Here is a 14322-nt window from a genome sequence, read left to right as displayed (position 1 = left end):
TTTACTATCCCCCAGATTATGCTCATATTGTTTCCTCTTTATTTTTTTAATCTGACATATGAAATTCAAAGAAAAACAAAACTGCCAATTGTGTGCCTCTTTTATCCAATTCTGAGTAGGAAATGCTCTATTACCTTTAAATCACAAGACTCTGGGCTCACTAGCTGAAGGCTGCCAGAAGCTGAAGACTTCTAAACCTCTTACACCCCTCTTACACCTGGTTACCAAGCTGCTAACCTCTATCAGGCCTCAGTCTACAAGTGAAATCCCTACCTCCTCCATGGAGAGGTGAGGGAGGACTCCTGCGGGATGATATGGTGTAGCGTAAACACTACATTTTGGGGGCTACAGCAGCACAATAACAACATATCATATATTTGGGTGCAAATTACAGGCAGTGGGTGACTGGATTGTTACTGTGGGTGACTGGGTGATGGGCAGCAGCAGAGTGACTCCTAAAGTATCCATGTGGGCTCTGTGTCTCGTCTTATCAATCTCCCTTTTTGTTAACATCTCCATTGGGGGTACTTGTAAAATAGGGGGATATCAAAATAAATGTGGCATGATGCCATCCCTAATTTTGACATCAGATATATGACTCCAGTCATTTATTCATTCCTTTTTCCCAGAATAAAAAGTGTAGGACCCTGAGACTAAAAAACTACTCCGAAATATTAATGTACATTATGTTTCCTAGGTCATATAGATGTTTTTTCACTGACACGTCGGCTTCTGTAAATTATTGTTACTTGGTATTTCTAAACTTGTTTTGCCAGTCTGACCGTCCCTTCTCAGCCTGTCAGTTATAGCTTCTAATGCTAATGGCATACTGCTGCACTAATAACACCCCCCCCCTCATAGAGTAAGGCTGATGCCACACGTGGCGTTTTTACGCTGCGTATTTTCTAATTCTCTGAGCGGCTGAAAAACGCCCGATATCATCATCCATAGAAATAACTTGAAAAGACTCGAAGCAAACCACACAATGCGGAAATATGCTAGAAAACGCCTTAGGCTGATGCCACACGTGACGTTTTTACGCTGCGTTTTTTCTCAGCCTAAAAACGCCGCACAAACCACACAGCCCCTGACTATGGCGTTTTTCAGCCTAGTACTGGTGACGTAGCAAATCCCGTTTCCATGGTGCTAATAGTGAGAAATAGCAAAAAACACCGCGTATTTCAGCTAGGTCTGGCAGCTACCTTTGTGTATACATAGGAATAGCTTGCTGTGCAAATACTGGCGTATTTCAGCCAACGCTTGAAAAATCCGTGCTAAGGCGTTTTCTAGCGTATTTCCGCATTGTGTGGTTTGCTTCGAGTCTTTTCAAGTTATTTCTATGGATGATGATATCAGGCGTTTTTCAGCCGCTGAGAGAATTAGAAAATACGCAGCGTAAAAACGCCACGTGTGGCATCAGCCTTAGCACTGATTTTTCAAGCATTGGCCGAAATACGCCAGTATTTGCACAGCAAGCTATTCCTATGTATACACAAAGGCAGCTGCCAGACCTAGCGGAAATACGCGGCGTTTTTTACTATTTCGCACTATTAACACCATGGAAACGGGATTTGCTATGTCACCAGTACTAGGCTGAAAAACGCCATAGTCAGGGGCTTGTGCGGCGTTTCTAGGCTGAGAAAAGACGCAGCGTAAAAACGCCACATGTGGTATCAGCCTTACACGGGGTATCAGACAGGTAAAATAATTTTATTTGTAAAAAAAAGGTTTATTTTCTGGTGTCAGTATTTAGGAAAAGCAACACAATAACCCTAATACACAGGTAACACACCCAACACTTGCTGAGTAACGTGTAACTAAGATTTAGCAGCAAAGTTTTTTTCAAGTCTAGTAACCAACGAACAAGGGGCATTTTCTGGTTTGCAGTATCGACCAACTATCTGTTCGGCTGCTAAAAGTTACTTGATGAGGGAAAACTAAAGCCATTTCATGACATTTCCCAGCAACAAGGAAGCTTTAGCAGCTCAAATGCTCTCACTTCCGGCCTGAGCCTGACAGAAACCCTCAGTCATGTGATATCCCCGCCCTGTCCCCTCAGGCCCTCTCTCTCTTGACACTGACAGGCAGCCTGACGGCAGATGGCATTACGCCACCGCCCCTCCCCTCCCCTCGCCGTGACGTCACCGCAAAACCCGGAAGAGAGCTGTAAGCGCCGTGTGGCGGGGATTCCTCAGTCGCGCCTGAGCGGGTCACATGATCAGTATGAGCGATGGCTCCCGTCAGGCGGAGTCTGGCACTCAGGTAATTCCCACAGTCTTGTGGCTGGGTATGCTGGAATGGAGTCTCCCCCAGGGATTCGTTAGTGTGTGCAACCAGGCGGGAAACGGGGGAAGCCGGAGGTTGTGCTGCAAACATTGGTACGGGCGGGCCCATGGCAATGTAGAAAGGAATTATTCCACAGCCGCAAATTAAAGGGGAAGTATACAGCTATGTGCATCTGTGCTACACAGGAGGGCAATAAATCGGGCTGTTGGCCTACCCAGCCTACCAGGGTTGCCAGATTTATTTTTCCAAATAGCCATAGTCAGTTCGAAAACCAGCCCAAAACCAGCCAAAAGCCCCTTTGAAAGTAGCCCAATATGTGCAATGAAAAAAAATTCTAAAAAAATAAAAGTATATGGGGAAAACATGCCTGGGAATTATAGCTTAATGACCAACTGCAGAACTGCCCCACATCCCAGTAGAAAGTAACAGTACAATCACATACCCTATAGAGCAGGGAGCAGGGGGTAGAACTGCCCCACATCCCAGTAGAAAGTAACAGTACAATCACATACCCTATAGAGCAGGGGGTAGAACTGCCCCACATCCCAGTAGAAAGTAACAGTACAATCACATACCCTATAGAGCAGGGGGTAGAACTGCCCCACATCCCAGTAGAAAGTAACAGTACAATCACATACCCTATAGAGCAGGGAGCAGGGGGTAGAACTGCCCCACATCCCAGTAGAAAGTAACAGTACAATCACATACCCTATAGAGCAGGGGGTAGAACTGCCCCACATCCCAGTAGAAAGTAACAGTACAATCACATACCCTATAGAGCAGGGGGTAGAACTGCCCCACATCCCAGTAGAAAGTAACAGTACAATCACATACCCTATAGAGCAGGGAGCAGGGGGTAGAACTGCCCCACATCCCAGTAGAAAGTAACAGTACAATCACATACCCTATAGAGCAGGGGGTAGAACTGCCCCACATCCCAGTAGAAAGTAACAGTACAATCACATACCCTATAGAGCAGGGGGTAGAACTGCCCCACATCCCAGTAGAAAGTAACAGTACAATCACATACCCTATAGAGCAGGGGGTAGAACTGCCCCACATCCCAGTAGAAAGTAACAGTACAATCACATACCCTATAGAGCAGGGGGTAGAACTGCCCCACATCCCAGTAGAAAGTAACGGTACAATCACATACCCTATAGAGCAGGGGTTAGAACTGCCCCACTTCCCAGTAGAAGTAACAGTACAATCACATACCCTATAGAGCAGGGGGTAGAACTGCCCCACATCCCAGTAGAAAGTAATAGTACAATCACATACCCTATAGAGCAGGGAGCAGGGGGTAGAACTGCCCCACATCCCAGTAGAAAGTAACAGTACAATCACATACCCTATAGAGCAGGGAGCAGGGGGTAGAACTGCCCCACATCCCAGTAGAAGTAACAGTACAATCACATACCCTATAGAGCAGGGGGTAGAACTGCCCCACATCCCAGTAGAAAGTAATAGTACAATCACATACCCTATAGAGCAAGGGGTAGAACTGCCTCACATCCCAGTAGAAAGTAACAGTACAATCACATACCCTATAGAGCAGGGAGCAGGGGGTAGAACTGCCCCACATCCCAGTAGAAAGTAACAGTACAATCACATACCCTATGGAGCAGGGGGTAGAACTGCCCCCACATCCCAGTAGACAGTAATAGTACAATCACATACCCTATAGAGCAGGGAGCAGGGGGTAGAACTGCCTCACATCCCAGTAGAAAGTAACAGTACAATCACATACCCTATAGAGCAGGGAGCAGGGGGTAGAACTGCCCCACATCCCAGTAGAAAGTAACAGTACAATCACATACCCTATAGAGCAAGGGGTAGAACTGCCTCACATCCCAGTAGAAAGTAACAGTACAATCACATACCCTATAGAGCAGGGAGCAGGGGGTAGAACTGCCCCACATCCCAGTAGAAAGTAACAGTACAATCACATACCCTATAGAGCAGGGGGTAGAACTGCCCCACATCCCAGTAGAAAGTAATAGTACAATCACATACCCTATAGAGCAGGGGGTAGAACTGCCCCATATCACAATAGAAAGTAACAGTACAATCACATACCCTATAGAGCAGGGAGCAGGGGGTAGAACTGCCTCACATCCCAGTAGAAAGTAACAGTACAATCACATACCCTATAGAGCAGGGAGCAGGGGGTAGAACTGCCCCACATCCCAGTAGAAAGTAACAGTACAATCACATACCCTATAGAGCAGGGAGCAGGGGGTAGAACTGCCCCACATCCCAGTAGAAAGTAACAGTACAATCACATACCCTATAGAGCAGGGAGCAGGGGGTAGAACTGCCCCACATCCCAGTAGAAGTAACAGTACAATCACATACCCTATAGAGCAGGGGGTAGAACTGCCCCACATCCCAGTAGAAAGTAATAGTACAATCACATACCCTATAGAGCAAGGGGTAGAACTGCCCCACATCCCAGTAGAAAGTAATAGTACAATCACATACCCTATAGAGCAGGGGGTAGAACTGCCCCACATCCCAGTAGAAAGTAATAGTACAATCACATACCCTATAGAGCAGGGAGCAGGGGGTAGAACTGCCCCACATCCCAGTAGAAAGTAACAGTACAATCACATACCCTATAGAGCAGGGAGCAGGGGGTAGAACTGCCCCACATCCCAGTAGAAAGTAACAGTACAATCACATACCCTATAGAGCAGGGAGCAGGGGGTAGAACTGCCCCACATCCCAGTAGAAAGTAATAGTACAATCACATACCCTATAGAGCAGGGGGTAGAACTGCCCCACATCCCAGTAGAAAGTAACAGTACAATCACATACCCTATAGAGCAGGGAGCAGGGGGTAGAACTGCCCCACATCCCAGTAGAAAGTAACAGTACAATCACATACCCTATAGAGCAGGGAGCAGGGGGTAGAACTGCCCCACATCCCAGTAGAAGTAACAGTACAATCACATACCCTATAGAGCAGGGGGTAGAACTGCCCCACATCCCAGTAGAAAGTAATAGTACAATCACATACCCTATAGAGCAAGGGGTAGAACTGCCCCACATCCCAGTAGAAAGTAATAGTACAATCACATACCCTATAGAGCAGGGAGCAGGGGGTAGAACTGCCCCACATCCCAGTAGAAAGTAATAGTACAATCACATACCCTATAGAGCAGGGAGCAGGGGGTAGAACTGCCCCACATCCCAGTAGAAAGTAACAGTACAATCACATACCCTATAGAGCAGGGAGCAGGGGGTAGAACTGCCCCACATCCCAGTAGAAAGTAACAGTACAATCACATACCCTATAGAGCAGGGAGCAGGGGGTAGAACTGCCCCACATCCCAGTAGAAAGTAATAGTACAATCACATACCCTATAGAGCAGGGGGTAAAACTGCCCCACATCCCAGTAGAAAGTAACAGTACAATCACATACCCTATAGAGCAGGGGGTAGAACTGCCCCACATCCCAGTAGAAAGTAACAATACAATCACATACCCTATAGAGCAGGGGGTAGAACTGCCCCACATCCCAGTAGAAAGTAACAGTACAATCACATACCCTATAGAGCAGGGGGTAGAACTGCCCCACATCCCAGTAGAAAGTAACAGTACAATCACATACCCTATAGAGCAGGGAGCAGGGGGTAGAACAGACAGGTTGAGCCTGAAAGGAATAGAAAACGGAGCCTCTGTCTATACTGCCCAATTGCATGCTGGGTATTGTAGTTGTATATTAATCCTAGCTGTAGGGTAATTGTTAGATACAAACTACATACTATTAACCAGCATGCAGTGGAACAGGGACACTAGGGGGGAAAAAAACTTTGGCTAGTTTCCAAACTACAAACCCACCAAGGCTTCAAAACATAGCCCAAAACCCGCCAGGGCTTTAAATTAGTAGCCCAATATCTTGAGAAAACTCGCCAACCTGGCAATCCTGCCGTTGACCTACCCAGCCACATGCTATTATACCAGAACTCTTCCAGTGATCCACCCTGCCCCGCCCACTCTCCCAAAAGCCCCGCCTCTTTGCCAGCTACAAATGGCATCTTTGCTTCTCTTGAGTCCCTTGACTGGATCACCTGTCTGTACTCCCTGGTGGACTGGTCCTGTATGGGAAACTGTATTCTTGCTATTGTTTTCATTAAAAAATATAAATTCATATTTTACTAACTTTCTCTTCTGGAAGCGGGGGCTCAGTAGAACCAGGAACTGGGAGAGGAATTTAATGCAAGGAATACTGTCATGGAAAGACATGTTTTTTTCAAAACCCATCAGTTAATACAGCTTCTCCAGCAGAATCCTACACTGGAATCTGTTTTTCCCATGGGGCTAGCCATATTCCTCATTTCCCAGGGTGCCACAGCCATGTGACCTGTGCTCTGATAAACTTCAGTCTCACTTTACTGCTGCGCTTTAAGTTGCAGTGATAGCCCCCCCTCCCAGCAGCCGATCAGCAGAACAATGGGAAGGGAGCAAGATAGCAGCTCCCAGTAGGTATCAGAATAGCACTCAATAGTAAGAAATCCAAGTCCGGCTTGGGACTCCTCCAGTTACATGGGAGTAGGAGAAACAATAGGTTAGCTGAAAGCAGTTCTAATGTGTAGCGCTGGCTGAAAGCTCAGACTCAGGCACAAATATTACAGCTACAAATACATTTGTTGGTTCAAGAATAAAAGGTTAAATGGCAGAGGGAATTATTTGCTGTGTAAACAGTGTAATTTAGAAATATAAAGTATACTAAAAAAAAACACATGACAGTATCCCTTTAAATGGTTACCATTACTCTGCTATTCATTTTAGTTCTCACTTGCTAACTGCCGGCTGGTCGCTAGGGGAATTAAGCGCAAGCAACCAGATGGCTGGTTAAATTTTTAAGCCTGGCCGCTGAGCAGTACTGAGTGGTACAAAAATGTTAATAATTAAAAACCCAAAAACTATAAAAATGCCCAGTTGCAAGTTGTCAGAACACAACACAGTCTAACTCAAGCTAATGGATAATTTTAAGGTGACTTGCCTGTTTCAAGTAATGCTGACATGTTCTAGATATTCAGTGTCCCTGCCTGGCCCCCCTCCGGCCCTCCATTACCTTTATGTGCCATCCAGCAGCACCAGTTTAGCCATGGCTTCTGCACCAGTGATGCTGGGCTTGGCAGCAGGATACAAATACAATTGCATGCTGGGTATTGTAGTTTTATATTATTCCTAGCTGTAGGCTAATTGTTAGATATAAACTACATTACCCAGCATGCAGTGGAACAGGCACACTAGAGGAAAACAACTTTGGCTAGTTTCCAAACTACAAACCCACCAATGCTCCAAAAAATAGCCCAAAACTGTACCTTGGCAGGTTTGTACTTTGGAAACCCCCCAGGGCTTTAAATTAGTAGCCCAATTTGGGCAGCACTGGTTCAGAGGGTTCCTTTAAAATCATATTTTCGGGTTTTTTTCTCCCCAAGCTCCTCGCTAGACTGGAAGGCCGTGCTTCCCTGAGCAACCTTGAGCCACTCCTATTCGCTGATGAAGGGTGTCCAGTTCATGGTAAGCACACATGGTAGTGTTTAAGCTGATTATTTATGATAAAGCTGCCATGGGCAAGCCTTTGCCGTTCAGATGTAGTTGAACTGCAGCTCCCTGGCATCTCAAGGATATCAGTGGGTGTTGTAGCCCAGCAATATCCATTTCCTGTGGACTGTTCAAAGGACGAGGTAAAGCTCAATTATTGGGGAGTGATTCCATCCCCCCCACCCAGTGATGGTCCCTTTTCCCCATGCCTATCTGCTCTAAAGCAATAGCAGTATTGGGGAGCTCAACCCTCTGTTAACTTACCCAAACGGGTATCAGGTGCAAATACTGGAAGAACCTCACCTTGCATGGGGGTCAATATCCAACAGCAAAAAAATCCAGTAGCACACTGAAGATGTAAATCGTGAAAAAATTGTATTTTATTTGCCCAAGTACATAAAAACAAGCAAAGAGCAACGTTTCGGGACCCTCCGGACCCTTTCTCAAGCTCAGCTTGAGAAAGGGTCCGGAGGGTCCCGAAACGTTGCTCTTTGCTTGTTTTTATGTACTTGGGCAAATAAAATACAATTTTTTCACGATTTACATCTTCAGTGTGCTACTGGATTTTTATCTGCTCTAAAGCACATCAGGCCATTCTGTTTTTTTTAAAGAAGAGACAAATCAGCTGTTAAAGGGTAACAAAAGAAAACATAATCTAAAACTGTCCAATTGTTGTACTTCGATATGCAAGATCCCAACTGTCCAGTCCAGGTCTGTCTCTTGGGCAGCACCTCATCTCCTGTAGTGTACGGCATCTCATTCAGCCTGTGTCGGTTCTTCCCTTTTTACCTGCAGGGGAGCAGTCTGTATATTTTGACAAACTAAATGGGGTGATTATTGCTGACTATTGGATATTTCAGGTCCAGATTTAATGGAAACGCCTCCTACATAGCTCTTTGCTCAGTTTTCTCTTAGACTTACTGGGGGTCATTTATAAACACTGGGCGCATTTGCCCATGGGAAGTAAAGGTGCCCATACGTGGGCTGATTCTAGCTGCAGATATTGGTCTTAAATTGGCCAGATCTCAGTCAGGCAGGTTTTATTTTTCCGCTGGATCGGGGACTGCATCAGCTCGTTGATGCGGTCCCCGAAACGACGGAACCTATGCCCTCCATTTTAATTCGATCATTTGGCCCCAAACGACCAAATTAGCCCAATATAGTCCACCATGGGTTGGCCAGGCCAGACCTTACCATGTATGGCCACCTTAACCCATAGCAACCAATCAGTCATTGTCGTTTTTCAGACAGCTTCAGGTTGAACAATGAAATTGCATATTTCATTGGTTGCCATGGGTTACTGCTCAGGGGCAAATTTGCCCAGTGTTTATAAATGAGCCCCAGTGGTACCAGTTATCCCATATACTTGTTCTAAGGCAAGTTTATATTAAAATGATATCATACAAAGAAGTAAGTGGTGCCTCTGGGAAGACTGAGGCTGCATAAAGCCCCCGGGCCTCCACTTTATAATGCTAAATACTCTTTTCTCATGCAGCCATTTAGAATGTACGTACTTGTATTGTTTATATTTAAGCTTTCCCTCCTTTCTCTGCTAGCAGGAGAGTGAACTGCATGCTAGGGAGATTACATGCATTTTATAAAGCAAGAAGGAGATCAATAATCATTTATGGTGCTTTGGATACAGACAAGCAGGGGTGGAGGCTCCTTCAATAAAAAAAAGTCAGAAATACCAGGAAAAAAATAATAGAAAAAAGAAAAATATCGCAAAACAGCTCAAATGGCTGTTATTCTCAGTACCTTTGTAACATAGCAGATCCCATGAAAACCCATTGTTTAAATGAGCACAGGCTTTGCAGACCTAAGTCGTTTCAAAATTTGTACAACAATTACTTTAGTTGCTTGCACAATACTTTCAGTGCTGCACTCTCTAAAAATCACGTCGGCAATGGGTAGTATATGGTAGGCAGACAGCCGCCATCTTTCTCCTTGATCCCAGCAGTCCTTCATACCAGGTCAGCTTTGGTGCAAGAATGAAGACTCTTTGGAAAAGTTTGGGTTTCCACTTGCACCAAGGATCTCTGAGGAAGAAGATGGCAGCCAGCTGCCCTGCCATAAACAATCACAAGTGGGTGCAGTTATCCGTTACTTAAAGGACAAGGAAAGTAACTGAGGGTGCTTATTTGTTGCGGCACGACTAATCATCTAAGTCAGTGCTGTCCAACTGGCGGCCCGCGACCCCCCTCTGTGTGGCCCCCCACCTGTCTGGCTGCTTTGATGGCTTACTCTTATGTAAGCTTTGAATGGTATCAGTACTGGGATTAACAGGGGGGGCCTGCATGGTTCTCACCTCAGATTCAGGCTGTAATCAGGCTGTATTGTTTAAATATGTAATTCCCTGTACTGTTCACAACTTTTAATCTCTGCATTGTTCACCCCCTGCAGTGTTCACACCTCAGGAGCAGTAGAAACCCACAAATAATCCCTGCACACTACAAAAAGAACATATACTGAGGTGGTACTGCAATTAAAAAGTTTTTTAATATATAGTTATTGTGCAGACTGTAGGAGCAGTGCCAGCATTGTGTCACTGTATGCTGCCTGTGTGTGCCATACACACAGGCATCATAGGGCAAGCAGAGTATGGCACACACAGGCAGGGTAGGGAAGGCAGAGTATGGCACACACAGGCAGGGTAGGGCAGGCAGAGTATAGCACACACAGGCCAAGTATGGCACAAACCAACCAAGAATGGCAAACACAGTGAAAGTATGGCACACGCAGGCAGGGTAGGGAAGGCAGAGTATGGCACACACAGGCAGGGTAGGGCAGGCAGAGTATAGCACACACAGGCCAAGTATGGCACAAACCAGCCAAGTATGGCACACAGGCAGGGTAGGGAAGGCAGAGTATGGCACACACAGGCAGGGTAGGAAAGGCAGAGTATGGCACACACAGGCAGGGTAGGGAAGGCAGAGTATGGCACACACAGGCAGGGTAGGGAAGGCAGAGTATGGCACACACAGGCAGGGTAGGGCAGGCAGAGTATAGCACACACAGGCCAAGTATGGCACAAACCAACCAAGAATGGCAAACACAGTGAAAGTATGGCACACGCAGGCAGGGTAGGGAAGGCAGAGTATGGCACACACAGGCAGGGTAGGGCAGGCAGAGTATAGCACACACAGGCCAAGTATGGCACAAACCAGCCAAGTATGGCACACAGGCAGGGTAGGGAAGGCAGAGTATGGCACACACAGGCAGGGTAGGAAAGGCAGAGTATGGCACACACAGGCAGGGTAGGGAAGGCAGAGTATGGCACACACAGGCAGGGTAGGGAAGGCAGAGTATGGCACACACAGGCAGGGTAGGGAAGGCAGAGTGTGGCACACACAGGCAGGGTAGGGAAGGCAGAGTATGGCACACACAGGCAGGGTAGGGCAGGCAGAGTATGGCAGGTTTTTGCTGTACTACAACCATTAATATGGGTATGGTCATGTGATAACATAGGTGTGGTTTCAAGTGGGTGCGTTTTCAAAAAGGGGAGTGGTCAAAACTGGCTTCCATTATCGGCCCTCCACCACGTAGGTCGGAAAAATTCCGGCCCTCGGTACAACAGAAGTTGGACAGCACTGATCTAAGTAATGATAAATGCACAGTGTTAAAGAAAGAAAATATTAGTGTGTGGTTCTTTTTGTATTTGTCTCCGTAGGTGAAATCACTGAATTCTATGGGCCTGAAGGCACGGGAAAGACGGAGATGCTTTGCCATCTAATATCACGCTGTATTCTGCCAAAGTCAGACGGTGGTCTCCAGGTGGAAGTGATCTATATAGACACAGACTATCACTTTGATATGCTCCGCCTGGTCACTATACTAGAGCACCGGCTGGCACAGAATACTGAAGAAGCTGTAAAGCAGTGCCTTGGCAGGTTTTTCCTGCTGTACTGCAATAGCAGTGTCCAACTGCTGCTGACGCTCTATTCCCTTGAGAACATGTTCTGTAGCCACCCGTCTCTTTGCCTCTTGATCATAGACAGTATATCCGCCTTTTACTGGATAGACAGGAATAATGGAGGGGAGACCTTTGCGAAGCAAGAAACCAACCTTCGGAAATGCACAGAGCTGCTCCATAAACTGCTCAAAGAATACCAGCTGGTTCTGTTTGCCTCGACCCAAGCCATCATGCAGAAGTCTCCAAACGAAGCCGGCGAAGGACCTTCGCGTTCGGGCAAGCAGAACAGCTCCAGCATGGACTACAAACCCTACCTTTGTAAACTGTGGCAGCAGGGGGCAACCCATAGGGTTTTGTTCTCAAAAGAGCTAAGGAACAACGAGCAGATATATTCCATCACGTCCTGCCACCTGAAAACCAGAAATGGTGTCAAGCGTTCTTTTAGAATAGCAGAATCAGGGGTTCAGTTTCTCTGATGATTGTATAAAGCTAAAGGAACACGTGCGTATGAACAGGGATGCTCTTCCTATGGCAGAGGTTGGTTCTGTCGGGCAGAGGTTGCTCCGCTTTCCCTGAGACAACACAGCAGATAAATGGTCCTGTGTTCTGTTAGCCTTTTATTCACAGTATCTGTGAGCTTCTTTGTTACTTTTGTAGCTAAAAGTCCTTTTATAAGTAGAATAACTAATATTAAATTATGTATTTCTTACCTCTCTTAGTAAAAGTCATTAAAGCTTGCAATTGTTTTTTAAGGACAACTAAAGGTCTTGGTTGAAGATATTCCACCAGCTTTAGTCCATCTCATAGGGCTGATGTAGCGTAGCTAACGTCAGCTGTAGTGGTCAGTAAAGCAGGCTGATGAAAGCTGCTGACTCCGCCCTTCCAGACATGGCAGCTTATTGGCCTATGTATGTAGCTTTCCCAGATATTGATTGGTCAGGTTAGATCTAAGAGATCTAATTAGAGGACTATGTCAGAGTGTTGATATGGTCTTCTCCAACAGTCTCCCTAGGCCCTCATTATGATCCAACTGGTTGAACTAAATTGGGATGATCCAATTATTTGGCTAACAGTTGGTGGCCAAATTGCATACAGATCCACTCATCTGGAGACCTCGTCAAATGAGTGGATTTTACAGTAGTGCAGCTTCAGCTTATAGAAAAGGAACAGACAACCTGACACAGAAGTAGTAGTAGCTGTCAATGGGTTTACAATCAATCTGCTGCCTGGTTGCTTGGGCCACAATCCCTAACAACCAGATTCTACATTTTATGTTGAAGAAACATAGGCTCGAAAGGTAAATGCTTAAAAAATAATGTGTAATAAAGTGGGGTAAAATGACTTTATATTGCAGGATATTAATTCCATGGTTAAAGTGGAACTATCATGAATGGGAATCTGCTTAAAGGGATACTGCCATGATTTTTATGGGGTACTTTTTATTTCTAAATTACACTGTTTACATTGCAAATAATTCCCTCTGCCATTTAACATTTTATTCTTGAACCAACAAATGTATTTGTAGCTGTAATATTGGTGTGTAGGCGCCATCTCAGTGCATTGTGCCTGAGTCTGAGCTTTCAGAAGGAGCCAGCGCTACACATTAGAACTGCTTTCAGCTAACCTATTGTTTCTCCTACTCCCATGTAACTGGAGGAGTCCCAAGCCGGACTTGGATTTCTTACTATTGAGTGCTAATCTGATACCTACTTGGAGCTGCTATCTTGCTCCCTTCTCATTGTTGATCGGGGGGGGGGGGGGGGGGGGGGGTTGGTATCACTCCAACTTGCAGTGCAGCAGTAAAGTGTGACACAGGTCGACTCCATTCTTTTACTTTCCCTTTGCCCATGTTTGCTGTTGAGGGGTGTGGCCTTATGACATGCTACAGCAAATCAGCTTTCACTCTGCTCTGTCACCAACCCAGACCAAGGAGCCAGAGATTCTGGAAGGGGGGGATGGGAGGCTGCTTCAATAATTAGCCATAATTTGTAATGGTACAATTTTTTTACGCTCAGTCTAAATTGTAAAAATGTTTGCTTTGCCTTTATATTTTAAGTATTATAAAACATTTTCCATGATTGGTCCCCTTTAGGTTGAGACTAGGAAAAACTTTGGTCCCAACCAACTCAGACCCCCAATGGTTGCCCAAATCACAGTCCTAACCCTAATCATAGATTATGTTTTGATTATATAACTACCTATGGCTATCACACCGCATACAGAACCAAGGTAGGAAAGGGTGACCATAACAGTAGTTACCAGCTATTCCTAATGGTTGACTGTTGACTCTTGAGTAGAGTCTGTGCACATTTTTGCCCCGTTACGACCAACTGCTCAGAAGTATTCGGTATACTGTAACCTATGGAAAAGAGCTGGCAGTTGGACGGCACTGAATAAGGCGTAAATGGAATTTAGGAATAAAAGCGGTGCACACACACATATATATATATATATATGCTTCTCTGTTTATTTTTTGCAAAACTTTATTAAAGACCTGATCACATTTAAAGCAGCAGAGGACTGACTGAAGCAAAGAATAATGTTGGAAGTGAGTGCCATCAGC

The 14322-nt window shown here is 45.6% G+C and overlaps 1 protein-coding gene across 1 annotated transcript; it reads left to right on the top strand.

Annotated features, from left to right (window-relative positions):
- The first annotated feature begins 2048 nt into the window (after positions 1–2048).
- xrcc2 (X-ray repair complementing defective repair in Chinese hamster cells 2) lies at positions 2049–12513 on the top strand. Its single transcript, XM_002932495.5, has 3 exons — positions 2049–2262; positions 7741–7822; positions 11517–12513. Exons 1-3 carry the CDS (start codon positions 2215–2217, stop codon positions 12233–12235), a joined length of 849 nt encoding a protein of 282 aa, XP_002932541.3. The 5' UTR covers positions 2049–2214; the 3' UTR covers positions 12236–12513.
- Positions 12514–14322: the final 1809 nt, after the last annotated feature.

This window comes from Xenopus tropicalis, chromosome 6 (genome assembly GCF_000004195.4).
Source record: "Xenopus tropicalis strain Nigerian chromosome 6, UCB_Xtro_10.0, whole genome shotgun sequence".
Lineage (NCBI taxonomy): Eukaryota > Metazoa > Chordata > Amphibia > Anura > Pipidae > Xenopus > Xenopus tropicalis.
This window is presented reverse-complemented; position numbering and strand designations above follow the sequence as displayed.

Bases quoted from the DNA above. Each gene is read 5' to 3' on its own strand.
- xrcc2 (XM_002932495.5), top strand. From the start codon at position 2,215: ATGATCAGTATGAGCGATGGCTCCCGTCAGGCGGAGTCTGGCACTCAG. The intron at 2,263-7,740 runs GTAATTCCCACA...TTTCTCCCCAAG, and splicing joins AGGCGGAGTCTGGCACTCAG to CTCCTCGCTAGACTGGAAGG. The intron at 7,823-11,516 runs GTAAGCACACAT...TTGTCTCCGTAG, and splicing joins TGAAGGGTGTCCAGTTCATG to GTGAAATCACTGAATTCTAT.